Raw genomic sequence first — 27,847 nt, forward strand, 5'->3', positions numbered from 1 at the left:
AATATATTATGTTTAATATATATTTAACTCATTCAGTTGTATATAAAGATATAAACTCAAATTTCTATATATTTTAATTATAGAATGTTATATATAATAAATATAAACTCTTTTTGTAGTTATTGGTAACGGCTTCTAATAAAATAACCACAGCTCAGCAGACAGTTCTAACAAAACAGTGCCAACAGTATTCTACTTGGATTCATAATATAGAATTGTTTCTGCCAGTAATCAAACAATAACAGTGATTTAAACCGTATTTTAAAGATGAGGTAATCAGATTTTCACAAACAGTAGCACATTTTACAAAACACTTTATTTACGATGATGAAAGGGCCATCGGTTATTGTTATAGTCTGTTACTTATCATCAAGTCTATAGGCTGAATACAACACATCTTACTGGTTAATAATGGAAGACATTGTGATGTCACTAACAATGGAAAACAATACATTTTAATGCGGTTAACAAGGAACAAAATGATTGTTTTGATTCTGTTGGATGCAAAAGTCATAATTCACTTTCCCTTTAGCTTCCCCCGACAATCCGTTGTGTCCTAAAACTTAGTGCGACGTTAAACTTATCAAAACACAGCTTCTTTATCAAAGCTTTTTCCGCTGGTCAGAAAAAAAATATCTGAGGAATTTCTGTTTTTATGGAAGATTTTTGTAATGGAATGGTGAGCATCAAATATGTACAATACACACACAACTTTCAGCACTGCTAATACAGACACTGAGAACTGCTATATTTCTTTTTTATCTTTTCCTAAATAGTAAACTGCTAAAAGAGAAAATCTGATTCCCCGTAGCATGGCTACATAGTTGTTCTACTGTAAAAACTCCTTTTTGTGGCTTTGTTAATTTAGAAAATGGGTTTTTGGAACATTGCTAATATAGAACATTGTGTTTTTTATATTTCTAATATAGAAAATCTGTTTATTTTGCACGCTTTGCCAATATATTGTAGCAAATCTAAAATTAAGAAGCAGTGCTAATACAGACACTGTTTTGGGGCAATAAACAGCACAGCTGTTTATTTGTAGCTGAGCTACATTATAAACTCTTGTAGAGATCTGTTTTTTTTACAATGCTAATATAAGAATATTTTCTATACCTTTGCTAATATAGAAAACTCTTTTTGGAACATGGCTAACATATAACGTGTTTTTAAATATATCTCATATAAAACCTGTGCTTTTAAGCCATTGAACTTATTCTAGAACTGCACCATTATAGCCCTTCACTTATTCATCTCATAGTCGGCCTATTTTACTGCACTCGCTCTAGCAGAGCTTTATCTACAAGCAACCAGAGTGGATCAGAAACGTGTTTCTGTGGTTTTGACTTCTGCTAGGCTGCTGCTTTATAAAAATACTGAACCTTTCCCTCACAGACCATTACAGCACGTACGATTCCTTCATAACATTTATCAACTTAGCAACCGATTTCCACATGTCCAAACTTCCATCAGAAATCAAGTTAGAGAAGGTTCTGTTACACTATATACTACAGTATGTGAGCTTTAATGTACCTAATATTAATAAAAGCAATTAGTGACTAGAGCAGTTCCTTCACGTCTTATTGTTTTGTTTTGCTGGACCTTCACAGTTGGAGACGGTTGGAGCAAACTATTTTTCTACCAAATGACTGTCATTTCTGTAACTAGTTTACAATAAAGTACAAAATGCTACACATACCATGATATCGGTCGGTGTAACGGTGATACAGAAGACAACATACAACAATATAACAATGGAAATGAGAACAAACCATGGTGTTGTTTACTGTGACCTTCATTTTGATGCAAAAACTGAAAATGTTTCTGAGCTGTATGTTACAGGCCTATCTTTAACCACATCATGGATTCAATGCTAACTACAACTTATTAACTTTACAGGAGACATTAGATAGTCAGCGACACGCAACCAAAACCGTCCCCTTCGTGTAGACTATGGGTCACTGAAAAAAAACAAAAAGAAAACAAAAATCAACCCAAACCCATGTCTACAAAACGGAATGAAAAAGGTAGGCATGCTAAATACTGCAAGTGTGATCCATTCATTCAATGTCTGTAACCCTTATCCAGTTCAGGATCGTGGTGGGTCCGGAGCCTATTCGGAATCACTGGGTGAAAGGCAGGAACACACCCTGGAGGGGCGCCAGTCCTTCGCAGGGCAACACACACTCACACACACTTTTAAGTCACCAATCCACCTACCAACGTGTGTTTTTGGACTGTGGGAGGAAACCCACGCAGACACAGGGAGAACACACCACACTCCTCACAGACAGTCACCAGGAGGAAACCCACGCAGACACAGGGAGAACACACCACACTCTTCACAGACAGTCACCCGGAGGAAACCCACACAGACACAGGGAGAACACACCACACTCCTCACAGACAGTCACCCGGAGCGGAAATCGAACCCACAACCTCGAGGTCCCGGGAGCTGTGTGACTGCGACACTACCTGCTGATTAAATTTTGTCAAAATTTTGTCTATATTATACAACTTTAGCACTTATTCCCTTAAAACGATGTGGAAAATCAATTAACTGCTGTGACATCTGCAATAAAGCACAACTGCAAAGCACATCTTTGAGATGAACAGTACACAGTGAACGTGAGTTCTGAGCCTGGCTCGCTGCTAGTGGCAGTATCCCAACGAAACCGTAAACATAGTGCATGTCATGTGCAATACATCAAGAGGTTACCAACATAACCTTGGATTTCTTCAGAATGGAAAAAGAAACACAGCTCACGGTGTGATGGACCGGATTCAAGAATTCCGCCTTTCATTGTGAACTGTGTCAAAATGGCAGCGCCATGAAAAAAGTGGCAACAAAGACAACAACATTATAATGACTTGCCCTGCTCCTTAGATGCGCTCACGTAGTGACTAGTAAATAAAGAATGTGCCTGCAAATTCAAGGACACTTCTGGTTTTGTCAGAAAGTACACAATTACAAGAAAATTTAGCATTTGCAGATAAACTGGAAAATTGTTTCTTCCAAAAATGAACTTCACAGTACCAGATAAACCCTAAAAACTACATATTTGTGTAATTACAAATTAGTCTTTACCTGTTCATTCACGTTACAGCACCTCTACACATACTACACAGCCAAATGTTTCTATATAAACTCATGAAATGAAATGAAGCACACTGGAGCATGCGCAATGCCAAGAGCTGGGTTGAGGACCTACAAAAGCCCTCCAGCACTGGGTTATGGATCAGTGTAACCTTTAAGATGATCTGGAGTGGATTTTGTGGATTTTCACTGAGGTTCTTGTGGCTAAATGTCATCATAAAAAGGTCCCAACATCCAAAATGTTTGATCAGAAGCTACTTTCAATATGCTTAGTTCATAGGAACAGGTGTCACCAAAACATCTGGCCACAGTGTGTGTTCAAGGTTATCAGCAGATGTGTAACACTGGTCCAGTAACTCCAAACAATGCTCCATATATACTTTCGCCAAGTACTCACTGTTATTAACGCTGCTCTTCAGGATTCTCTACATGAATGTGATTTGATTAGTAATCCTATAACGTTTTTTACCTTGATTCCTATTAAACACATGTAAGTACACTGTAGCTTAAAATGGCGTAAAGATGTATTATAACAAATAGCAACTAATGTTTGTTGAATGAAATCCCTGACCGATGCTATGTTAAGTTTTTGTTTTTCCAGTTTGTTACTAATAGCACTTCCATTAAGTAGTGAAATACAATCGTAAATGTCCATATATATAAATCCCTAGAAGGCACTTAGGTTAAAATGTCAATTATATCCTTGTGTCATGCGCTTCATTCAACCCCTGACCTTTCGTGTTGTTTAAAACTTTGTATAGTACCACAGACAAACAACTGAAAGGTCTTATATTATCAGGGTGTTCAGCGGAAATGACACAAATATGACAACAAAACCTTGTATCTCCAAACTACAAACGGACGAAGAAGAAAGTGCTTTGAGGGGAACTTTCAACTCTTTCCCATTTTCTGCAAAATGAAATGGTTTTAGATGTAAACTACGGTAAACAGGCCGTTTTGGTGCCAATGGTTCAGTCCTAGAAAACCTTACCAAGTTAGAACTCTTCAAAGTGGTGGCGATAGTAACTGGAAGTCTGAGAGTTTTAATACATCTTACAACTTTCCATTGAAAGTTATCAAATAGTATAGTTGTGAATTCATTGGCTGATGTCTGAGTGATTATTTATTGACATATTTATCAGAGGGTTTTGGCGTAAAACGTGATCTTTTAGATCTGATATTGTGGTTGCCACAGACTTTGTTCTCGATATACTCCTAATATACCGTGATATTCCGACATCACATATAAAGATTGCGAAAACTTGTGTAGCTTCCTTGAATGGCTTACTTTACATCTCACTGATTACATTTTGCAGAATTAAAAAAAAAATTAATCCCCCTTTAATTTTAACAGATGTTAATGTAACAACATAAGAAAGTTTGAACCGTATCTGTGGCTCAATCACTGTAAAAGTTACGAGTTACAAGGTTTTGATTTGAAAGCGATCAAAATGCAAAAACATTACATAGATTATGAAAAAGTTTAAGTCGAAAAAAAAAAGTTTATCCAGATACTCATCTCTAAGTGAAGTAGCCTGGATCGTAAGTGCTAAGTTGTTTGCGAAATGGTTCACTTTAACCATTGGGCCAAGTTTAAACTCTGAGTACACACTGAAAAAAATGTTGCTTTGAAGTGACTTGACATAAATGTGTACATTGATTACACATGAATCAAATTACTACGTGACTGTGAAAGCAGGGATATCTCAGCTTTGCCACAGTTCTCAGCATAAGCCAGATTTGTACCATTTAGCTGTAATGTTAGCTTATATAAACTGATATGAAGACGCTGGGTACATTACTAATTAAAATTCTAATTGTTTATGCACACAATTGCTGTCAGCTGAAAAGGAAAAGCTGGCGGTTCCTAAGTGTTACAGCTCTCCTCGCAGTGGTTCTATCATTTCTTTGAAATTCAATCCTGTTGCTATCCAAGGACTTGAGTTCAAGAGAAAATAATGGTCCTTACTTTCCCTGTGTGGGAAGAATGGGCCTCCTTCTCACTCTCCTATCAATCAGTGCTAGGCTAGACAACACGAAGGTCTATAACATAACAGAACTGGCAGCTCATAACCTCCTCAAACATGTTGAGGTGCATCAGCTGTTGTCAGAAAACGCTAAACAGCTTCGTATCTTAGTGCACATCTGTATCAAGTCCATTCAAAGCAGCATTTTTTCAGTCAACTGACATGTTGTGCAGTTACACAGGCAAACGACTTCATCACTCTTTCTTTTCCTTGTTGGAGGTCTGCAGGGTGTTACTGGCATTGAAGCCTGTAGTGCTGAGGTGTGGGGTTCGAAACAGGCAAGCGCTGAAGAGGGCGATCACCCCAAGGTTCAGGAAGAGGGCCAGGGCCAGAGCCCCTTGAGTGCCCAGGAAAGAGGGTCCAGCTGATTGGGCGAGCAGCCAGCTCCGCCGCGAGCTCATATCAGCCAGGACCGCCTCCATCTGGAAGTGTGTGCCCACCACCGCACAGATGTGGAAGAGCTGGTGGCTGTGGCCTGGCAGGGGTTAGGCAGAGAAGAGTCAGGCAGTTGCCTACAGCTGGTTTGTAGATTTGTAAAAGCAAAAAGTCTAGTGTGTACAGACAACAGGGAGCTTCTTTTATACAGTGATAGGAAACAACGTAACAGAAAGCTCGAGGTTCACACACTAAACCACTGTGGACATGTACTGACCGGATGGTTGGTCTGTAAGGGTTAAAATCTATAAATTATGATCAAATCTAGCACAGAAGCGGTAAGAAAGGCAGAGATGGTGGATGTTTTTACCGATGTAGTCAAAGCGTCCAGGAGCCAGTCTCTCGGGGAGGTGGGAGGCAAACAGGAAACAGGTGAGGAAGGCAAAAAGCAGGTGATAACAGTGACTGCTCACAGCTTCGGTGTGATTACAGCTCCCACTGAAACACAACAGCAGCTACACACACACACACACACACACACACACACACACACACACACACACACAGAACAGTAAAGAGTTAATAGACATTAATATAAGATTTGGGGCAGCATTGGCCAAATGTCATGCTTCATAGACTGTGGGATATGCACATATACACACACAGACCAGTATGTTTAATTTCTATCTGTGTATTAAAATGTGCAAAAGTGTGTTTGTATGAGGATGTATACTTGAATACCGTGTACAGTACAGGTGCAGTATATTCTAGACTTTAGCAGCTAGTATATCTGTATGATGTCTGTATGGGTGTTACTTACTCTGTAGAAAAGGGGGATGTTATCAAACATGAACGGAAAAACGAAGGCACTCGTCCGCAAGATTTTACTCTTGTGTGGAAACTGCAGTTCTAGAAACCTGCGAAAAAGAGAAGAAAAAGTTCAGTTAGTTACAAGACTGGTATTTCCCTGAGGTTGAGCCAGCTGATGGGTCACAGCCAACAGCCATGTGAACAGACTTCACTCACAAATGTGTCAACATTTTAGCTGACAATTGTCAGCCTCATGCATTGCTTCCTAGTTCTGACCATTCTCTACTGAGAAATAAAAACAGTTTGTGCTCAAGTACTCAAACATTACTCAATTCTGCCTTCTATATTTGTTCTAGCCCCGGTCAGAAATTAGAATTTGTGTTGTTTTTCACCTGTCTCAGTAAATATTTTCATTCATTCTTTATTTTCATTCATTCGTTTTCTGTAAGTGCTTTACTCCGGATCACCCGGAGGAAACCCACGCAGACACAGGGAGAACACACCACACTCCTCACAGACAGTCACCCGGAGGAAACCCACGCAGACACAGGGAGAACACACCACACTCCTCACAGACAGTCACCCGGAGTAAACCCACGCAGACACAGGGAGAACACACCACACTCCTCACAGACAGTCACCCGGAGGAAACCCACGCAGACACAGAGAGAACACACCACACTCCTCACAGACAGTCACCCGGAGGAAACCCACGCGGACACAGGGAGAACACACCACACTCCTCACAGACAGTCACCCGGAGGAAACCCACGCGGACACAGGGAGAAAACACCACACTCCTCACAGACCGTCACCCGGAGGAAAGCCACGCAGACACAGGGAGAACACACCACACTCCTCACAGACCGTCACCCGGAGGAAACCCACGCAGACACAGGGAGAACACACCACACTCCTCACAGACAGTCACCCGGAGGAAACCCACGCAGACACAGGGAGAACACACCACACTCCTCACAGACAGTCACCCGGAGGAAACCCACGCAGACACAGGGAGAACACATCACACTCCTAACAGACAGTCACCCGGAGGAAACCCACGCACACACAGAGAGAACACATCACACTCCTCACAGACAGTCACCCGGAGGAAACCCACGCAGACACAGGGAGAACACATCACACTCCTCACAGACAGTCACCCGGAGGAAACCCACGCAGACACAGGGAGAACACATCACACTCCTCACAGACAGTCACCCGGAGGAAACCCACGCAGACACAGGGAGAACACACCACACTCCTCACAGATAGTCACCCGGAGCGGGACTCGAACGCACAACCTCCAGGACCCTGGAGCTGTGTGACTGCGACACTACCTGCTGGTGCTAGGAATGCAGTGATATAATAATCTTGGTATTCCTATATCTGCTATTGTTCATGTTAATATTTGCCAGAGCCAGTAACACAAAGGATTAACGTTACATTTTTGTTATTATTATTTTTTAAACACTGTAAAATAATAACTGTAAAAGGTCAACCACCCAAATAATGCCTGGTGAAAAACAGTCAGAAACTGCTGAGTGATAAATGGAATACAGGTGTAGCTCAACATGGACTACAATGAACATATAAGCTGAGGGTTTCTAATAGAGGGTATGCTCAGGTTCTGCACGCTGTAACATGCTGTCTGTAAAGTCAGCACTACGTTGGTTTAGCTCTCCCAGCGGTTCTTTGAATTCCCTTAAGGCTTGTACCACTCCCAGGCCTCTTGTAAACGCCTGTCAAATAATACATGTTTGCCCATCCCTATCACACACTGCTCCTGTTTCTAACCCTGCAACTGTTTCCTTTATTACCCAACACCTCTGAGTTGCACTGGCTCAGAATGTGTAAATTATTAGCTTGTGTAACGTACGGTAGAAGGCATGTGGAGTTTCAGCAAATTTTAGACACAGAGAAAGGTCCTTATACTTATTAAGAACATCAGAGAATATGAAATAAGACGATACATTTATATGAAATGCAAACATTTCGACACCCGGTGTATAAAACGAGCCTCTGTGCGCATACTCTAGTGTCCAGATGCTCAAGGTGTAGTCAGAATGGAGCTTATGTTTTACAGTGAAACAGTAGCACACAGATAGCACTATTACCCCACGTTGTCTGTTCTTGTAGGACACACTGATACTATGTACTCCTGTTCAGTGGCGGATGCTGGTCTTTCAAGGAGGGGAAGCTCAGTTTCGGCCTACGTCATAAAATGTGTCGGTTTATTTATACGTAAATTCTACCCTCCGTTCCTTTTCCAGAAAATGGTCTGTGACCCTGTCGTACCAACAAGGCGTCTTTTCCAGGGACTTGACTAGTGTCCTCTCAATGGCCAGCAGAGCTAGGCTGCTTAAACAGCCTTGGCCCATGTGAAGTGTGTCAGCCTGTGAGTGCTTTGTGACGGTGGAGGGGCTCAGTAGCACCCGCTGGACAGAAACTGCGATAGAAGTCAGAAAGAGTGATAGAAGTCAGTCTCCAAACACAAGCAGCTACAAAAAACCCACCAGAAATAGAAGCTCGATTTGTCGCTAGTCGTTTTTAACAAAGAAAATGCTGCTAAGAGGTTTAAGAAAGTCTCCGGTTCAACTCAGAACAGAATGAAAATTTAATGCTCCCACGGATCTTTACACCAAAGGATCGCTGATTCGCTCATTTCACTGTCAATCAAAAGGGGATTCAGCCTCAGACAGATCATCCAATCATCATGCAGAAGCTGAGCGTCCAGGACAGCCGAGGCCAGCCCACTGCCCCATAGACCCCCAGAGACGCTGAGCGTCCGATGGGCGGGACAAAGCCCAGCATTTATCCAATGACTCGTCTCGTTTCGCTGCACTTCGCTGCTTCGCTATTGAACTCTGTGGACACTGTTTAAAGCGCTGTGAAGCTGTGGGAACGATTGAGAGGAAAGCCGTGTCTTTACCAGTGATAAGAAGCTGATTCTGAACAAAGTTGAGCGCGTTGTAGTGCATATTTATTCAATGACATGTACACACAACAGTATATATTTGATCATTTATTTTTTGACATTTTAGGGGAAGCTGAGCTTCCCTTGCAGTCTTAGAGCAATCACCTCTGCTCCTGTTATGTCTGGGGAACAGTTTTAGTACATGAAGGCTCTGTGTATTCCTCACCTGGAGTAGCAGGACATGCTGGTGCAGAAGATCGTGTTAGCGATGGCAATGGGTACAAAATGCTGGTGGAGCCAACTGTTGACCCAAGATTCGGGCATTACGTAGTTGCCGTATGTGATTGCACAACCTGCAGGGACATATCGGATTAATTATTTTTCTAAAACAATAATACATCTCAAGAAGTTTCACACCTACTCAGTCAAGATTTCTTTTGAAATCAAAGGTATTCAAAGGTCGTTCTGTTTCCCTTTTGAGGCAGTTAACACTCTACTATTCTGAGAAGGCTTTAGACTACACGTTGGAACACTGCAGTGTGGATTTGATTGTGTTCAGCCATGAGAGCCACAGTGAGGGTGAGGTACTGATGTTGAATGTCTAATTCTGGGTCACACACCCCTCTTCAACTCATCCTATAGGGTTTGTGTGGAGCTTTGCCAATGCAGGAGGCTTTATATCCCTAGTTACTACAAACCGGTGGGTCCTACAGTGTAATACATTACAGTACATTAAATGCTAAACAATCCTGCACCCTGTTGAAAGGAGAGTATTAATGTGAATATATCACTGGCCTGAGGTTGAATTTTTTGAGATGATGTATGCAGTATTTCGAAGAAACTAGTTACTTGATTTCCAAACCGATTTCAGCAGATTCTGAAAACTAAAGTCGTGTCGTAAACACAACCTAAACCTCAAGTCACCACCATGGTTTAGGATTCTAAGAGTGTGGGGCGTGCCAGTCCATGAGGCATGTAGGCTTATTTAACTCTCCGGTTTTATCAGTTATGTAACAGAAGCAGTGTTTGTAATGAGTAGGCAGTATTTGACTAGCATGTTCTCCCGTCATTATATTTGCATGAATTTGCAGGAGTTCACCAAATGATTTTGTATGCTGTATTTATATGGAAATTGACAGTCGAATAATTGACCCCATTATGCAAATCGAATTTCTTTTGAAAACCACTGGTATTCCTACATTTTAAAGGTAAAGTTTGGTGGAATTGGGTTTTATCCTTACAAAGGGATACAAAGGGTTTGCTTCTTTAGATTTGTGCTGAAGCTACACCACACCTGTAGATAAACAGTTATGAAAGTCTGACGCAAAAAAAAAGGTCTTGATATAAGGTCTATGACATAATTTTGTCTATAGAAAATGGTGCTCCCTTATCCAAAGTATATAGAGGTTTCAGAAAACCTGCTCAAGCATTAAACCACATTCAAAAGTCAATGCTTTAATAATTATAAAAAGCTCATATCACTGTTCCCTAAACAACAACATCATTTATTTAGTTTAAACCCACGCAGACACAGGGAGAACACACCACACTCCTCACAGACAGTCACCCGGAGGAAACCCACGCAGACACAGGGAGAACACACCACACTCCTCACAGACAGTCACCCGGAGGAAACCCACGCAGACACAGGGAGAACACACCACACTCCTCACAGACAGTCACCCGGAGGAAACCCACGCAGACACAGAGAGAACACACCACACTCCTCACAGACAGTCACCCGGAGGAAACCCACACAGACACAGGGAGAACACACCACACTCCTCACAGACAGTGACCCGGAGGAAACCCACGCAGACACAGGGAGAACACACCACACTCCTCACAGACAGTCACCCGGAGGAAACCCACGCAGACACAGAGAGAACACACCACACTCCTCACAGACAGTCACCCGGAGGAAACCCACGCAGACACAGGGAGAACACACCACACTCCTCACAGACAGTCACCCGGAGGAAACCCACGCAGACACAGAGAGAACACACCACACTCCTCACAGACAGTGACCCGGAGGAAACCCACGCAGACACAGGGAGAACACACCACACTCCTCACAGACAGTCACCCGGAGGAAACCCACGCAGACACAGAGAGAACACACCACACTCCTCACAGACAGTCACCCGGAGGAAAGCCACGCAGACACAGAGAGAACACACCACACTCCTCACAGACAGTCACCCGGAGGAAAGCCACGCAGACACAGAGAGAACACACCACACTCCTCACAGACAGTCACCCGGAGCAGGACTCGAACCCACAACCTCCAGGTCCCTGGATCTGTGTGACTGTGACACTACCTGCTGCGCCATTGTGCCCATTTTAGCAGCAGTGCTGTTCAATTAAAAATTTAAACTGAATAAATGATGTTATTATTACGTTATTAAACAGCACTGCACTGACAGATGTTGGTTTAATTTACATTTCAGCTGTTGTGAAGAAATTTACGAGGCGCAACCATTGATTTAATGCTAAATTAGGGTTAAATTGATGCCTTTAAAATAATGGGAACCTTTATAAATTCACTATGTTTTTGCTAATCTCCAAAATGGCAAAGAGAATCGACATTTTTTAATGCTTTTTAGTTTTTTTATGTTATATGGTACTCAAACGTTTGCAGAGAGCTGCAGCAGAGCCTCTACACACAGTCTGGATTCCTTCTTTGCAGAGGCACTGGAAACAGACCTATGAGCACTGCGCTGCTCCACTGAAAGATAAATATTGTTCATAGATGGTGCAGTCGATGTTATATACAGTGGGTTTCACTCACAGAGAAATGCATGTTTATGTGACCTTAGTGATCTCTGTTCTGAGTCGAACCAGTGCTTTGTAGCGCAACTTACAGCTATTACTACCGCTCTATAGCGTATTCTTTACATTGGTAGCTGCTAGGTGATAGAGGTCAAAGGTCACAGTGTTTATAACACAAATCCCGTCCTGCTATTTACCATCCACAACCACCCGTGAACCTTCTGATTATGAAATGATGATAAAGGTGAAATGGTGGTTATAGAATAAAAAGCAAGGTATCAGGTATCAGTCAGGGCATTTATAATAACTAACTACATCACATTACTTTAGACGTCTTGAACATATCACTGACTCGGTCAGACGTGGAATTGATGTAAGTCTTTATATAACTCACTATGTAAATATACACTATGTGCTGTAAATCTAATATACACTGAAATAACAACAGTGACTCTACACAAATAATTAAAACTAAAGGTTTTCTTTCAAACCAAAGTCAAACTCTTGGCAAACACTCTCGGAAGTAGCTGGAACAATGCTCTTATCATGTTTTGTTTAAAGTGGTAGTTGTCCAGTCCTTCCTCCTCAGCTTGTTTTCTTTCTTTTGAAGCTCAAGGAAGCACAATAGCTTCAGTGTTCGACAGCTCCTCCACAGCCAGAGATCACAGACCTCGCCATAAACTCACTCTCTACTTCTGGATTCTGGAGTCTGGAGTGTGTGTGTGTTTCATGAGCTTGCTACACGTCTCGTAAATGTGACATCTCAGCGCCCTTTACTCTCAGGCCTGCGGTGTCGAATGAAAATTCCATACAAAATCCATCACTTTTAGAAGGAATTCCTCACCAAGTCAGTTTGGGAACATGTTACAACCCAAAGCGCCGCGCAGGAGGAAATGAGGGAGTCTTGAGGTGGCAGTTGCGTGACTCAGAGGCAATTTTTTACATTACATTTACATTTATGCATTATTGGCAGACGCTTTTATCCAAAGCGACTTACAAAAGAGGATCTAACATTCGAACTACAGCACAAATTATACAAAATACCTTACATTAAGTGCAATATGCCAGGAAGTAATAAGTGCATTAAAGAAAGACATTCAGTGCAAGAAATACTCTCGGAAGAGCTGGGTTTTCAATGATTTCTTGAATGAAGAGAGGGTTTCTGTTGCTCTGATAGTGCTTGGAAGCTCGTTCCACCAGCGTGGTACCAGAGATGAGAATAGCCTCGACTGACCTGTACGGGGGGTTGGCCGTGTTAGTTGGCGCTCCTTTGAGGAACGGAGAGGGCGGGTGCTAACGTATGGTTTTAAGAGTCTATTGAGGTAGATGGGAGCAGAACCAGTGAATACTCTGAAGGCCATCATTAGTGATTTGAATTTGATGCGAGCAGCTAAGGATAGCCAATGCAGCTCAACTAATAGGGGCGTGACATGTGCTCTTTTTGGTTGGTTGAAGACCAGGCGTGCTGCCGCATTCTGGATCATCTGTAGTGGTCTCACAGCACAGGCCGGAAGACCTGTCAGGAGGGCGTTGCAATAATTTTTAGCAACAATTACGGCTGTTTTAATTCTAAACTAAAAGTGATTTTGCAATGTTTGTTCATTTATTTTTACCGGGGGAAGCTTGAGTGATCCACAAACCCAATTAAACATGTGCAAGGGTCAAATAGACAATAAAGTACTATATTTGTATTTAAATAAACATAATTCAGTAAATAATATAAGTTATGAATGAGAAAATATTAATAAAAAATGTTATAATGCTTTAGTTCTCCCAGTGACTTCTAGCCCTTTATTCAGAGTAGAATATTGGAGACCAGTGGAGGTCGGACGTGGTACACACCCTCAAAAAGTGACAACGTTGGGGTGACAAAGTGACAAAGGAAGGTCTTTTAGGGGAACAGTGTAGTGTTGTGGTGTACCCTTGTCCTTTCACATTCTCCAGCTTCATAAAAGAACTACACTGTTTCACCTTTAAAGCTCCTAAACCAGGTCTGCTCCTTCTCTCAGCCACTGAAAGGCTACTTTATCTCCAAGCACCAACCCATAGCGAGCTAAATGCTAAAGGCTGGGTTTTGAATTCGAAGGTATTGGCTTTCTCAGTAAATCTGGGCGGCCTTGCCAAGCAAAGCCTGACCTCTGTAAAAGGAATCCACCGCACAGAAAGATCCTAAACAACAACATTCGAGCAGAAAATCAGACATGTAGAAATAACCACTTTGTTTAAATGAGGTTAATGTGACTAGCAAGAGACAAAAGATTACAGCCACTATTTAGCACTTTGCTAACTGCACGTCTAAATCACAACACCCCTGTAATAGCTTTTTGCCCAATTTTACAGAAGATACACTGTATGTCTGCAGTAAGATTACCCATAATCCTCTGAACAAATAAGTCCTAGTTGCTGGGACACAGTGGATTGGTCAGTTTCCTTTTTCCACACTGTTGAGTGTTGAAGCTAATGGGACCATACCCAGGCTGTAGAGGCTGAGCGCTCCGTAGTCAAAGAAGTAGCAGATGTGGCGAGCCTCTGGGGACATGGTGCTGAAGGTGTGAGCACAGCTGGAGGTGAAGGGGTACAGACAGATCAGCAGCATGTAGACCAGCAGCGGCCAGGTGTAGCTGTCCGTCAGGAAATTCTCTGTGGAGCACAGCATACAGAAACGCCACAGGAAGTACCTGCCAGTGTCGGGAGAGAAGAGGACAAATCAGAGACATACTTTCAGACACATGTATTAATGATTTTAACCCTACGTTGTGGAGCTTGTGAATTGCCTATAGATGAGTTAATAATAATAATAATAATATGTTACACTTATAACGCACCTTTTAAAAACCTAAGGTCATTTTACAACACCAGGGTTAATAAACGACAACATTTGTACACATCTTTTAAAAGGAGTTAAAGAATTCAGAAACAGATTTTTTGCTGAGCTTTGAAGATGGAGAGAGAGAGAGAGAGAGAGAGAGAGAGAGAGACATAAGAAGGTAGACTATTCTAAAGGTTGCGTGCAGGATTTTGTATTGGACACGTTCAGAGAATGGAAGCCAATGTAACTGATGAAGGAAGGAGGTAGTATGGACAGACCTTTTGTATGTACTGTAATAAGTGAGGAGTTTATATGGCAACACCAAAACACTGCGCTCAAGCATCTACCATGAAAACAAAGGGTAACTGGACAGATGGCAGCATTCATATATCTGTAAGCGCTTATTCAGTTCAGTGTCACGGTGGGTCCGGAGCCTACCCGGATTCACTGGGCGCAAGGCAGGAATACACCCTGGAGGGGGCGCCAGTCCTTCACAGAGCGACACACACACTCACTCACACCTACAGACACTTTTGAGTCTCCAAACCACCTACCAACGTGTGTTTTTGGACTGTGGGAGGAAACCGGAGCACCCGGAGGAAACCCACACAGACACAGAGAGAACACAGCACACTCCTCACAGACAGTCACCCGGAGGAAACCCACACAGACACAGAGAGAAAACCGGAGTCACCCGGAGGAAACCCATGCAGACACAGGGAGAACACACCACACTCCTCACAGACAGTCACCCGGAGGAAACCCACGCAGACACAGGGAGAACACACTACACTCCTCACAGACAGTCACCCGGAGGAAACCCACGCAGACACAGGGAGAACACACCACACTCCTCACAGACAGTCACCCGGAGGAAACCCACACAGACACAGGGAGAACACATCACACTCCTCACAGTCACCCAGAGCAGGACTCGAACCCACAACCTCCAGGTCCCTGGATCTGTGACTGTGACACTACCTGCTGCGCCATTGTGCCCATTTTAACAGCAGTGCAGTTCAATTAAAAATTGCTTCTGCTAGTAAATATTCATTCATTCATTTGTGTGACTGCTTCATCCAGATCAGGGTGAAGGTGGGTCCGGAGCCTACTCTCAATCTCAATCATTGAGCTCAAGGCAAAAACACATTTAGACATAAGAGAAGTCATAGACTCACTCACACCTGTGGACAATTTCACACAGTCAATCCACTTAGAAATGTGGAGGACGTGCAGACCACACTCCTCACACACATTGACCTGAAGCAGGGAATGAACCCTGGACCCTGAAATTCGTACTCTAATTTACTGCCACTGCCGTTGATCCTCTCAGTTTGACACGGTTATTACTGGCCCACACATTCAAAACTAAGCATGCTGCATGTGCCAAATGATGCAGTAACAGCTTTGGCAAATCTGGCATTCATTTCCTGAGACTGTGAAACTTTGCTGACCTTAAATGAGCAATTGAGCACTGCACTACTATACACTCCTCTATTATATAACACTCTTCTCTCCAAAGCCCTCTAAGCTGACTAGCCAAGTGCTAAGCCAGGAAGGACAAGCACATGCTGCACTAGACCTCTTACCAGGTGGGCAGGAAATGGGTCCAGATATTGACGGTCTCGTTGGTCATCTGAAAGCTGCTGAGGATGCAGTCCAGGGCGGAGCTTTGAGGATGTCGGTATCCGGATATGATGCAATCTTCCCGAAACACCTGAAACACATGTCTGTATCGTAAAAATAAAGGGCATGGAAATCTGTTTCAGAATAAGCCAATCATTTCCCACACAATCCAATCTAATCTTTGTTTACAAGCTCCGTTGGCACTATGTCAAATCCTTCAAAAAAAAGGCTGGTTTTATGGTGGCATTGGCCAAATAATGTTGGCTTTCATTGGTTTGCACTGAGATTTCAGAAGCCTTGGGGTGTCTCAAGCGTGGCGTAAGTGTTCTACTCAAAGGAACGGTTTGGTGAATAATTTTCTAATTATTGCACGGGATTTTTGGCCAATGCAGCACACCATTTTATCTACGAACGTGCTCAAAGATGGCTGCTACTTTTACCCTATAATACATCATTTTCTCAACTTGGATAGATCTAAATGTGACAAACAGTGTCAGAAATCACATAAACAAGGCATGTGGAAATTACTGAACAGTTCAACATGGTACGAGGTAAAAGTATCCTGATTTAAGTTTGCAGTTCGGTCAATGATAACTGCTACTAAAGAAGCATAGTTTGCAGTTACGCAACAGTGGTTTTAGACTTTTTTGGCAGTCACAGGTCTGACAGGAATAAGTATTGTGCAATCATCAGTTGTTTTGTATGTCTTGAAGAAACATGCATTTTATAATAACCATTTAATCGTGTTACAATGAAAGTAGTGTCACTGAACTCAACTCAAACAGTGGGGACGAGTGAATGCCAACTCTGTTATCTTAGCAAAGAAACACCTGTGTTTGTTTGAAGATTTAGTGATGGATACAGATGGTATTCTCCCATCATACCCACCCAGAGAAATGAGGCCAGTTACACTCTGTGAACCTCAGGACAACAGATGTCTGTAAGCGCAACATTTAAAGACATCTGCCACTCTATTACATTTGATCCCACTCCATATATTTTTTTAGATTGTTCATCATATTTTCCCAAAAAGACAATATTTAAGAAAACGTAATGACGGTTTTCTTACGTCATTATTTTATTGAGTTTCAAACCTGGAAAAAAACATCTCTATGCAGTAAACAGTGAACATAAGGAAGGTATTATAGTGAAATTAGTTAATGCTTTGTTTGTTTGCTTCATAAGTCAAGATTGTGGGCCTTCGTATGAAGTAGGAAATGCAGATGAGGAAGAGAAGAGGAAGTGGGGAAGGTGAGGTGAGGGGGACACCATTTCTCAAAAAGTAGACCAGAGCAGTACAGTGGTAATTATTTTTGTGCAGTAATGAGGGGTGCGCACCTTAGGCACTTGGTGGATGTTGAAGAGGCGGGGTAGTTTGATTCGCAGCATGTTTGTGGGCAGTCGGAGAGCCCCCCTTCCTCTCTGACAGACCTGCTTCAGACGCTCCCTCCCTCCCTGACAAAGCACACACCACACAGGACAATCAAAGCCCTGCAGCTCTGCTTCAGCCTCCCCTTCACTGGCCCCCCATCCTCCAACACAGCGTGGCCAGCCCCAAACAGGACCCCCGCCAGCTCTTCTCCACACAGGAAACACTGCACACAGAGAGAGAGAGAGAGAGAGAGTTGGATGTTTGCATTCGTTCATGAAACATAAGGAGTCCATACAATGGCTGTAAAAGAAGACTCTGTAATAATCATCTACAAATTGTAAGGAAATTGTATGAAAACAGAAATTAACTCAGAACTAAAAGGAGTTTGACACTATGTTTGAGCCAATGGTTGCCCAACAAACTAATTCTAAGGCACAGCATAATGAGCTCTGCAGTAGTCTCGGCCCCTACACATTTGCACGTTAAGCTGGTCACAACAGTCTGCATTCTGTCAGCTGCACATCTGTGTGCATGCAGTTCCATGGATCTCTGGCATAAGCTGGAATGGTATTTGTGATTCTGTATGTATTTCCCCATCATGATAAATGTAATGATATGACTGTACTGTTTAATACAAACCAAAATACTAAGAGTTTCTTTAAAGTAATCTCATTTTTGACCTCTATGACCCTTGAATATGCTCCAGATCTACTTTCCAATTCTTACTCATGAGCCCTTGTTTGCCGAACACATTCAGATAAAACAGTGGTCTGATACGTCCAGACCCAGACTGAGAGTTGGACAGAGGTTAGCATTGTTGCTGGGCTTGAAACAATGCTAGCTCGCCAAAACAACATTCTGTGCCTGCTATGCAGTTGCAGATAGACAAAATCCTTTTTGTGTATTGTATAAAGATATTTGTAAACGCTGTTTTTCCCCCCCCCTGGTAACAAACCCAACATTCACTTACAAGAAGCTGTAGGGTTAAGCATTAACCATTTCACGAAACTGTTGGACAAGAAGCAGTCCATCACAGAAGCTAGTGCTTCAGGCTGAGGACTCTTAAACTATTGTATTCTGTATCCTGTTACTGTCTATTTTAAGCCTTCCATATTTACAGCCAAACCATCCTCATACGTGTTGCAGAGCATGGAACATACAGTGGCTGTGAAATGTCAGGGGACAAAGGCTTAAAGGTGAATTCATGCTTCTCAAGTAAACAAACATTTCTCCCTGCTGCCCTCTAAAGGTGTTATGGCGCTAGTCAGAAGGTAGAACAAAGTTATTTTGAAAGACCCAAAACACATTTCAGTAAAAAGTATAATGTATTTGTTTGTTTTCCTCAGCTCAACTTGTGCAAATGTAATGAATTTACATTGTGAACGTACTGTGAAAGCTAGCAACGGTGGAAAACAAACTAGAACGAGCGAGAATTGTTCTGTTCAGGTAATTCTGCAATTACTGTTACGAAATGACTCACTCAGAGACACCCACAGCACATTAAAACTGAAAGATTATTGTATTAATATTGAAACTGCAGTTTGAAATACTGCAAATCCACCAATTTATTAGGTGTACACAAGATTTATGTGTAATTTTTATGTATAATTGTTATAATTATGTATTTTGACATTCTCCCACTTTGTTTAATTTTTGGTAACAGTTGAAAAGTATTACGTATGACAATTGTCATTTTATTCAATGAAAATAACCTATAAATTAAGTACTTTAAAAATGGCAAACATGAAGAATTTATTGGTCACTGCATTTGTTATGAGTTCCATTAGGAAAAAGGGTTGCAAAAGAATTTTTTTGCACTGATTTGTTCTGTTCTTTAGGAAATTCTGCATTCACATGAGGCTGGTTTAAGTGATTTAAAGAATTAAATGTTAGAGATGTATATATAGTATCAATAGGCTACTTGATTTTTCTTTGTACTATGAAAATTATACCATAAAATGGGAAAAAGTTAGAATTTTTAATTACAATTTTATAAAAACCTTTAAAAATTATTTGTACACCTAATAAGAAGGTTAGACAAATCAGAGGCTCAATAAACAACAACAACAACAACAACAAAGAAAGTCGGGCACTCTGCAACATTCAGGGTTCAAAATTAAAGCCAGAGATTTTTGTCTTCTTATTTATAAAAACAGACTTTTACCTTCATTTACAGAAAAAAAAACTGCCATTGAAATCACAAAATTGGCCTGAAATAAACCCAGATGTTAGATGTTTCCCCAGATCATTCCGTCCAAGAAGACACATAGAAGAGAAGTGTTGTGGAAATGTTTGCCTGACAGAACACATCGGACGTGTAAAGACGTAGTCCAACAAATCATCCAGTTCCCATCTTCTTTCGTTTAAAATAATAGTTCTGCAGAACACCTAAACCTTTTTACTCAGTAAAGAAATGTTTACTCACTTTAACACTGGAGCAATGAGGCTAATGCAGCTAACAAACAATGGAAGCTTGTACCCAGCAATTAGCACTGTGCTAACTCCATGCCTAAAGTCACCTCAAACTGTGTCAGGCGGTTGAGTAATGAACTTGTTTGTGAAGTTTCTGGCACTGTGTCCTAAACTGTTATTCATAAATGAACGGAAGAACAGACTAAACTCCGACTTCGAGATGACTGTTGTGACTAATTTACCTTTGTGAGCTACACTATTTTCAAATGTTTTTATAGACCCTTTTGTAACATGTAAAAACATTTATTTAAGGCACACCCATTGTGTGCAATGCACTGCGAATGAGTTAAGCAGTGTTTTCTGGCGTAACAGAGCTCCGTCCAATTCTAAGATGTGTTGGAATGGTGTCTGTGATCCAGAATTAATCATCCAGCATTACAGATGCTGCAAAAGTTAGCAAGGCAGCTTCTATGCGTCTCTGAAAACCTCAGGAATCTGGCTTTAGCTTCAGTTTACATTCACACATGGATAAAAAAGGGCATGGAATGTGTAGCATAACAAGCTCTCACAACATATCTTAAAATCTACAACCAAAGCTTGCACTGTAGGCCTGGCTAAACTCCTTCACAAAGAACTAACAGGGCACAACAGGAGGTTTGTTTTGATTCTGCGCTGGCCACAGTGAGGACAGTTACTTGTTAATGCTGTATGGAAATGAACACGGCGACGGTTCGCTCGCTGGCAGAGCCAACAAACAAAGCAGATGGAAAAGATCTTTATTCTTTTGGTAGAAAACCTGTTGGGTTTTTCTGATACAGCTTGCGTAGGGCTGGTTTGCCTTGAAAGAGTAGGATCTTAGAAGTCTACTCAGTAAGAACTTCAGGTTTTTACAGTCAGACTGACATCCCGGTGCGACCAGGTAACAATGTGGTGATGAAATAATGTAACAATAATTACACTATTCAATTATCATACACTACATTACTTTTGTTGACCTCACAATTATTTCTGAGACAATACATCAATGACAAAAAATGGCTATTGTGATTGGCCTATTGAGTGTTTTATTTGTTGAGGTTGTGGTATAGTTCCCAGATAATTAAAAGCACAACAATAGAAGGGATGCTGCACCTAAAGTCTCAAGTCTATTTTTGTTGCCTGACACAAGATACATAGTAATGGAACTGTGTACACAATGCTCCATTTGTCAGTTTTAACTAGTTATTCTCTGCTGAAGCTCCAGTAAATGCTATTCTAAAAGCCATGGTGCTCAAAGTACTGTACACCACATAAGCAGCCATAAGTGAAAATGTAATTATAAAATATGTATAAGCTGAAAAAATGTCAACTTAAATATTAACAACACGTGTTAAAGAAACACTAGGTAGTATTTTACCTAAAAAGTACAGCTTCAAAATCATTGAGATGCTTCAGCAACCTTTAATAGGGAGAGCACAGTCTGTTTTGTTACTAACCCTAGCTCATCACTGCAGAAACTGCACTATGTACCTTTTAGTGGAGGGTAGGAACACCCCACCCCCACACTTCACGCTGAAAGTGTGAGGTGACTAGAATAGCCTACACTGAGATACAAAACAAATGAGTGTTTCTATGAAATTATTGTTCGGTTAGCACTATCTGACCAAAAATGCAAATTACACAAATTATTTAACATTACACACGCTGTAGGGTTTAGCTCTGCTCTTTTTGTCCTGAAACATGCAGCTGAGTTTAAGTACAGACAGTTTCCACATCATATAAATATACAGGAGGTCCTCGGGTCAGTCCCGAGTTTCGATGTTTCGTGGTTACGACACATCTATTTACTGTATAAAGCCTTGTTTCGATTTAAGTGGTTTTGCGTCGTAAACGTCGTAACGCGAACTTCCTGTGTGGTGTGCGCGGCGGAAGAATACATGGTTACGCGGCTCGGGACCGAGGAGGATAGGTGTTAGGATAAGTGCTTACAGTATGTTATTTACGTACAGTATGTACGTATGTTCCGACTTACACCGAAAATCGGTGCAAGTCAACGTCGTAAGTCGAGGACTCCCTGTATATACAGTAGTGTGCAAAAGTATTAGGCACCAGAGATTTTGAGATTTAAAAAGCTATTTATCTGAGCAGTGTTTATTTGCTAAACAAAAAACAACAACAAATACCGCCCAAATTAGAATTAACCCAAATAACATTATTCCAGTGAGTGTGATATCCTGTGTGTGAATGTGTTGGATAAACCTTTTCCAAATCTCTCCTCATGGAGTCCGTATTATTTGAGGTTATCATCCAATACCTAGTTTTAGCGGTTAATAAATAATGATTTTAAACAATGTGTGCTGCTGATTTAATAAATTCATGCAATCAAGGAGAATCTGAACAAAATTATATTCTTCAAACTCACACCTACTTCTTAATTTTTTTTCTATAATCTTATATTTTTTATTTGTTTTGTATTATTATTATTTTTTTGTATTTACTGTGGGGCGCACGGTGGCGCAGCAGGTAGTGTCGCAGGGACCTGGAAGTTGTGGGTTCGATTCCCACTCCACGTGACTGTCTGTGAGGAGTGTGGTGTGTTCTCCCTGTGTCTTCGTGGGTTTCCTCCCACAGTCCAAAAACACACGTTGGCAGGTGGATTGGCAACTCAAAAAGTGTCTGTAGGTGTGAGTAAGTGTGTGTGCCTGTGTTGCCCTGTGAAGGACTGGCGTCCCCTCCAGGGTGTATTCCCGCCTTGCGCCCAGTGATTCCAGGTAGGCTCTGGACCCCCCGCGACCCTAAATTGGATAAGCGGTTACAGATAATGAATGAATGAATGAATATTCATCCTGATTAAAATATCATCACATTGCCCATATCCATTCAGCCATACTGTATAACACAGGAAAAACCTTTCCATGACTGGGCATCTGAACCACTCTAAATTACTATGATAAACCATGTGAGTGCAAATTTCCAGTCAGCAAACGACTCAATGATCCTTCCAGGCTCATTTCACAGTGTGGGCTAATGGCCGTTGGAACGTCCATTCCCTCTGCAATAACCATGGAGATCAAATATTTAAGCGTGCACCAGCTGATGAGGAGTCAGAGACTCCTTTGGTTTAGGCCTGCTGATAAACACAAGGTATTATAAATAACACATTAAGCAACTGGCTTAACTGCTTCATTCCTGTGTGCAGTTAGAGAAGAGGGCTCTCATGGGAAGGACTGACCAGCGACTGGGTTTGGACTGTGGCTAGTGGCCTGACTAGCGGACTCAACCTCATGATGTTTATTTACCCGAGGGTAACAAGTTCAGACAACTTTGTTCTATGGCATGACAAGTCCACACGGTACAGTCACAGTCAGTATATGTCCACAGCTTTTTGTTTGCCAAATGTGGACGCCCTGGTCACTTGTATTTCTGTTGATTTTCTTGTCTGTATGTACACATCCTCTGCATGGAACACACACTTTGTAATTGTGCAACACTGTTTATTGGCTGAAAGACCTGTACAGAACCAAACGTTTTGTGGAGATATAGGGCAACTTCCAGTACATCTTGTTTGATTTAGAGTGGCATTGATATTTCAGATTGAATTATCCAACATCAGCATCAAACCTTCCCTCAAATGTTCCAACGTCTACTCTAAAGCCTTACCCAAAAAGAAGCTGTATACTGTTAACAATGTAGTTGTTACTCCTTAAGCTATCGGTTAATTCACTTCTCCCTTGAAACCTTTCAAAGTGCACTAGAGTAAGTGTGTGTCCTAAACTCCTCTACCTCCTTTCTCACTCGGACATTCCTTCCCCGACTCGTGACCTGGTCACATGACCATCCTCAATAGATGTCTTTATCATCACTTGTCGTTGACAATAACAAGCCTATGCTTGCAGTACGTATTGGCAGCAATGCCCGGGCATTCCATATTCGAGTCTGAACATGTTTCTATACAGTGTTATTGTGGCTCTAACATCTACGTGTTGTGAAATGCATGAAAAAAAAGCATATTCAGGCTTTACAGCCCACCACTGAATATTCTGCTGGAAGAGTAGGCTTTTTAATCTACTGATCAAGCCATTTCAGTTTAGATTTGTTACAGTTTTCCATGAGGTTCCATTAGGCCCAACAGCGATACCTGGTACCAGACCACTGTCATTGCAAATTAGTGCAATACAAGGACAATATGACAATACTAGCCAAAGATACGTAACCGCCACATAAATAACAACCTGAAAATTAAGCATGACCAAGACAAGAGCGATAATCCCATTTACCGCGGTGTGACTACGATCCTGATTATGACTAACACTTGTGGGATTCAATGGTTGCAACAAAAAAACCCCCAAACAAACTCAAGCATGATTCTGAAACCATGTTAAAAATGAATCCAACAACTTCCCCACTTTGAGGTCAGAACATGTGCAAACTGCTGGTTCTCAGAAGGGTGAAATACTAAAGTGGCTTATGTCATCTTCTTTTGGGGAAGCTGTGAATGATGTAAAACGAAAAAAAAAAAAAAAAACGAAATGGCAAATGGCTCCTGTGAAGGTCGCCTGGACATGTGCACTGAAGCATGTGATGTGAAGTGTGCATGCAAATGATCAAATGATTTCTCAGAAAAGCAAACAGAAGGCTGGCATTGTTCTCCAAACAGGTTGCCCTTGAAGCTAAGACAAAAAAAATAACTCACCTGGTTATAAAAACATGCCCAATGACGGCCAAACAGTCAGTATTTAAACACGTTGATGAACTGAATTATGAAGTAATCTAATTTTTTTACCGCAAATGGGTACATTTTAATGTTCATAACGTTTAAAGCAACACTAGGTGGTATTTATAACTTAAAATTACAGCTTCAGCATCACTGTGATGATTCACTGACCTGTAACAGGGAGAATAGAGCCTCTGGCGTTGCTTCTTTGGACTCAGCACTGCAGAAACTGCACTATTTAACTTACGGAGGAGGGTAGGAAACCTCCCTCCCTCCCTCCCCAGAGATTTCAGGACCTAAAAGTGAATCACACTCTGCAACTCTTTCAAATCTCACCTAGTGTTCTTCACCTGAGAAATGTTTGAGAGTCACAGCCCAAAGCTTAAAAATTACAACAACAAAAAAAGCCATGTCTCTTTGGCGTGACCTAACAAATACAATTTCATTTTTTTTTGCCAAACTTGTATCACTCTCCTCATCGCCGTGTGGAATCAGTTAACGTGCCTTTGCTCAGTGTCAGAATATCTGCAGCAATAAGCAACTGGAAACATGCTAACGCTCTATTTTAATCACTATACTGAGAATCACACACAGCGTAGTATACTTCATGGCAAGGAGCCAACAATGTATTTCCAGATGGAGGCTGCCATGAACGGTTCAGACAATGTGTGTCCAACTTACACCCACTGTGAAGACGTTTCTGCTGTACACTGTACATTTTCAAACATGCACACTCCAAAGAACCAATAAACTGGTTATACACATCCAATGAGGGCATAACCAATGGCATATGGAGTTTAATACTGTTAAAAATGTACAGTTAAGCCTAGCCTACAGTAGACAGCCAGTCATTTTTACATACACTCACATTCCAAAGAAATGACGCAAAGATGCATTTCACGTAATGCAATTCAATGAGGTGAAACATACAAGCAATTTTTGGCTGAATCCATAAAGTAACCAATAAAACCCCTATGTACGTACAGTACTGTTGAGTTGTCTTCATGTCCTCTGTTGAAAAGTGCAGTTACAGTAGGCGGGATGAAAAAGGCTTGGCTGGTGGGGAGGAAAGCGAAGAGCTTTTCTGCTGAAAGGCTGAGCGAGGCTTTAGGGGCAGCAGCCCTATGGCCATATAGCCCTGCCAAAAAGCCATACGGGCCAAAAAAAAATAAAAACCCTCCCCTCTCCCTCCCCCACCCCGCCCTGGTTACTGTACGCTCTGGAGGAAGGGCAAGCAGCTTCTGCAAACTCCATCCCTAACTTTGACTGGTCAGTGCAGCAGCAGCAGTGGTAACTCAAGCTAGAGCAGATTCTCTACAGGCAGAAGTGATCTTAGGCCTATATTTACTCTGTAAAGAGAAGGAGCAGTGGGAGGAGAGCTCTGTTATGTTCCAAATCAGCCCCCTCCCTTACCCACTGTCCAGACTGAAGCCCCGTGTTCAGACTACAGCTGGACAAAAAAGCCTGTGGAGTTATTTTTTCCCTAATAGCCACAAATGAGCTGCTAATTGCTCCTAGATTTGCTTAGAGCAGTGATACAGAGTCCTGTGTGGGTGTTAATAACTCCAATAACGCCGAGTGGATTCTGAACACAAAAACAGAACAATAAGTAGTGATATGATGAAATTTACATTGAGGAAATCTTCAATCTACTTTTTAGATTGTCAGAAAACCAGGTGAAAACAACGTCTCAGACATCAGGCAAATATTTACTGTAATAACGTGCTGTGACAGTTTTTGGAAGATTGGAACGTCTGGTTGCCATCACCATAATTTTGAACAATTCTGACTGTTTCGCTAGAACAGAATATTTATTCCACACCAATGACTTAACAACATTCATTTAATTATGCAGCAATTCTGAAAAACAGGTGGAGTTCGTTGGCATCACTCACGCAATGGTCATAGACCAGTTTGGACAGAGCATTGAGGATTGATTTCAAGTAAAATAGCTGTAATTTACTCACTTCCATTTTGTCTTTCTTGTGTTTATTTACATTAGGCCTAAGTTATAATGATGTTTCCTGATTTGCCATTGGGAACTATTTGTATTTTGGAAAAAGACTGCAACAAATGTAGAAGAAAAAAAAGCTGGAAATACCGTAGTTCATGGTTCGTCAGATGTTCCTCTGCAGTTCTAAGAGTTCCTCGGTTCTTAAAGGGGAACTCAAAACATTTAATCTTGCAGAAATTTGGAAATTTAAGTGGAATTTCCTGTTTCTTTTGGAAATACTTTTACTTTTGATTCACAGAAATAAAACTTATATTTAACCTTGTGTTTCAGGGGTCAGGCTATTGACAGTTGTGTGCAAAAGTTTGTGCCCAAATCTGATGAGTAGTTTTGAAGAGTTTCTGAAATATATATTACATTCACAAAATATACAAAACGGCTTGTGAATACATACGAAATAAGCATTTAAATTTGAGTGTTTACTGTGAAGAATGTGATGACATCTTGTTCCTGGGAAATCAACAAGATGTGTCCCAGGAGTGGGGATATTCAACTTAATGTATATGAACATATGACCCACTCTCTGTCAGTCAGTAATGGAAAATTCAATATACAAGTGTTAACTTAACACTGAAAGATGGGATTTGAAAAAGTCAAACACAGATAAACACAATAAAATCCCTAAAAAGCGAAAAACGCCGTACCAACGCTGGAAAATGGGTTAAAACCCACTTGTACTCTTTCATAAACGGCCGTTACTGTCTCAATGCTTCATACCGCAGCAGTTAATCTGCATTTATCAATAACAAACAGTAAAAAAACACAAATAAAAAACACAAAAACACCTTAAAAGCCCAAACCTTTTGACTTTAAATGGTCTATGAGGTCATTTGTGCCGCTCGCGCGGGTCGCTGGAGGCTCCAGTTTGAATTCCGGCGGTTTTTTTTTTTTTTTGCTGTTATTTGTGTTAAACCTGAGGTAAA

General features: G+C 41.4%; 1 protein-coding gene across 1 annotated transcript; it reads right to left on the reverse strand.

The window, feature by feature from the left end:
- Positions 1 to 41: 41 nt before the first annotated feature.
- On the reverse strand, positions 42 to 27,845 carry paqr6 (progestin and adipoQ receptor family member VI). Its single transcript, XM_066645026.1, has 8 exons — positions 27,725 to 27,845; positions 17,775 to 18,031; positions 16,400 to 16,527; positions 14,474 to 14,679; positions 9,453 to 9,579; positions 6,320 to 6,416; positions 5,870 to 6,014; positions 42 to 5,599 (listed from the first exon to the last, which is right to left on the reverse strand). The coding sequence occupies exons 2-8, from the start codon at positions 17,823 to 17,825 to the stop codon at positions 5,319 to 5,321; spliced, it is 1,035 nt and encodes a 344-aa protein (XP_066501123.1). The 5' UTR covers positions 17,826 to 18,031; positions 27,725 to 27,845; the 3' UTR covers positions 42 to 5,318.
- Positions 27,846 to 27,847: the final 2 nt, after the last annotated feature.

This window comes from Hoplias malabaricus, chromosome 1 (assembly GCF_029633855.1).
Source record: "Hoplias malabaricus isolate fHopMal1 chromosome 1, fHopMal1.hap1, whole genome shotgun sequence".
Lineage (NCBI taxonomy): Eukaryota > Metazoa > Chordata > Actinopteri > Characiformes > Erythrinidae > Hoplias > Hoplias malabaricus.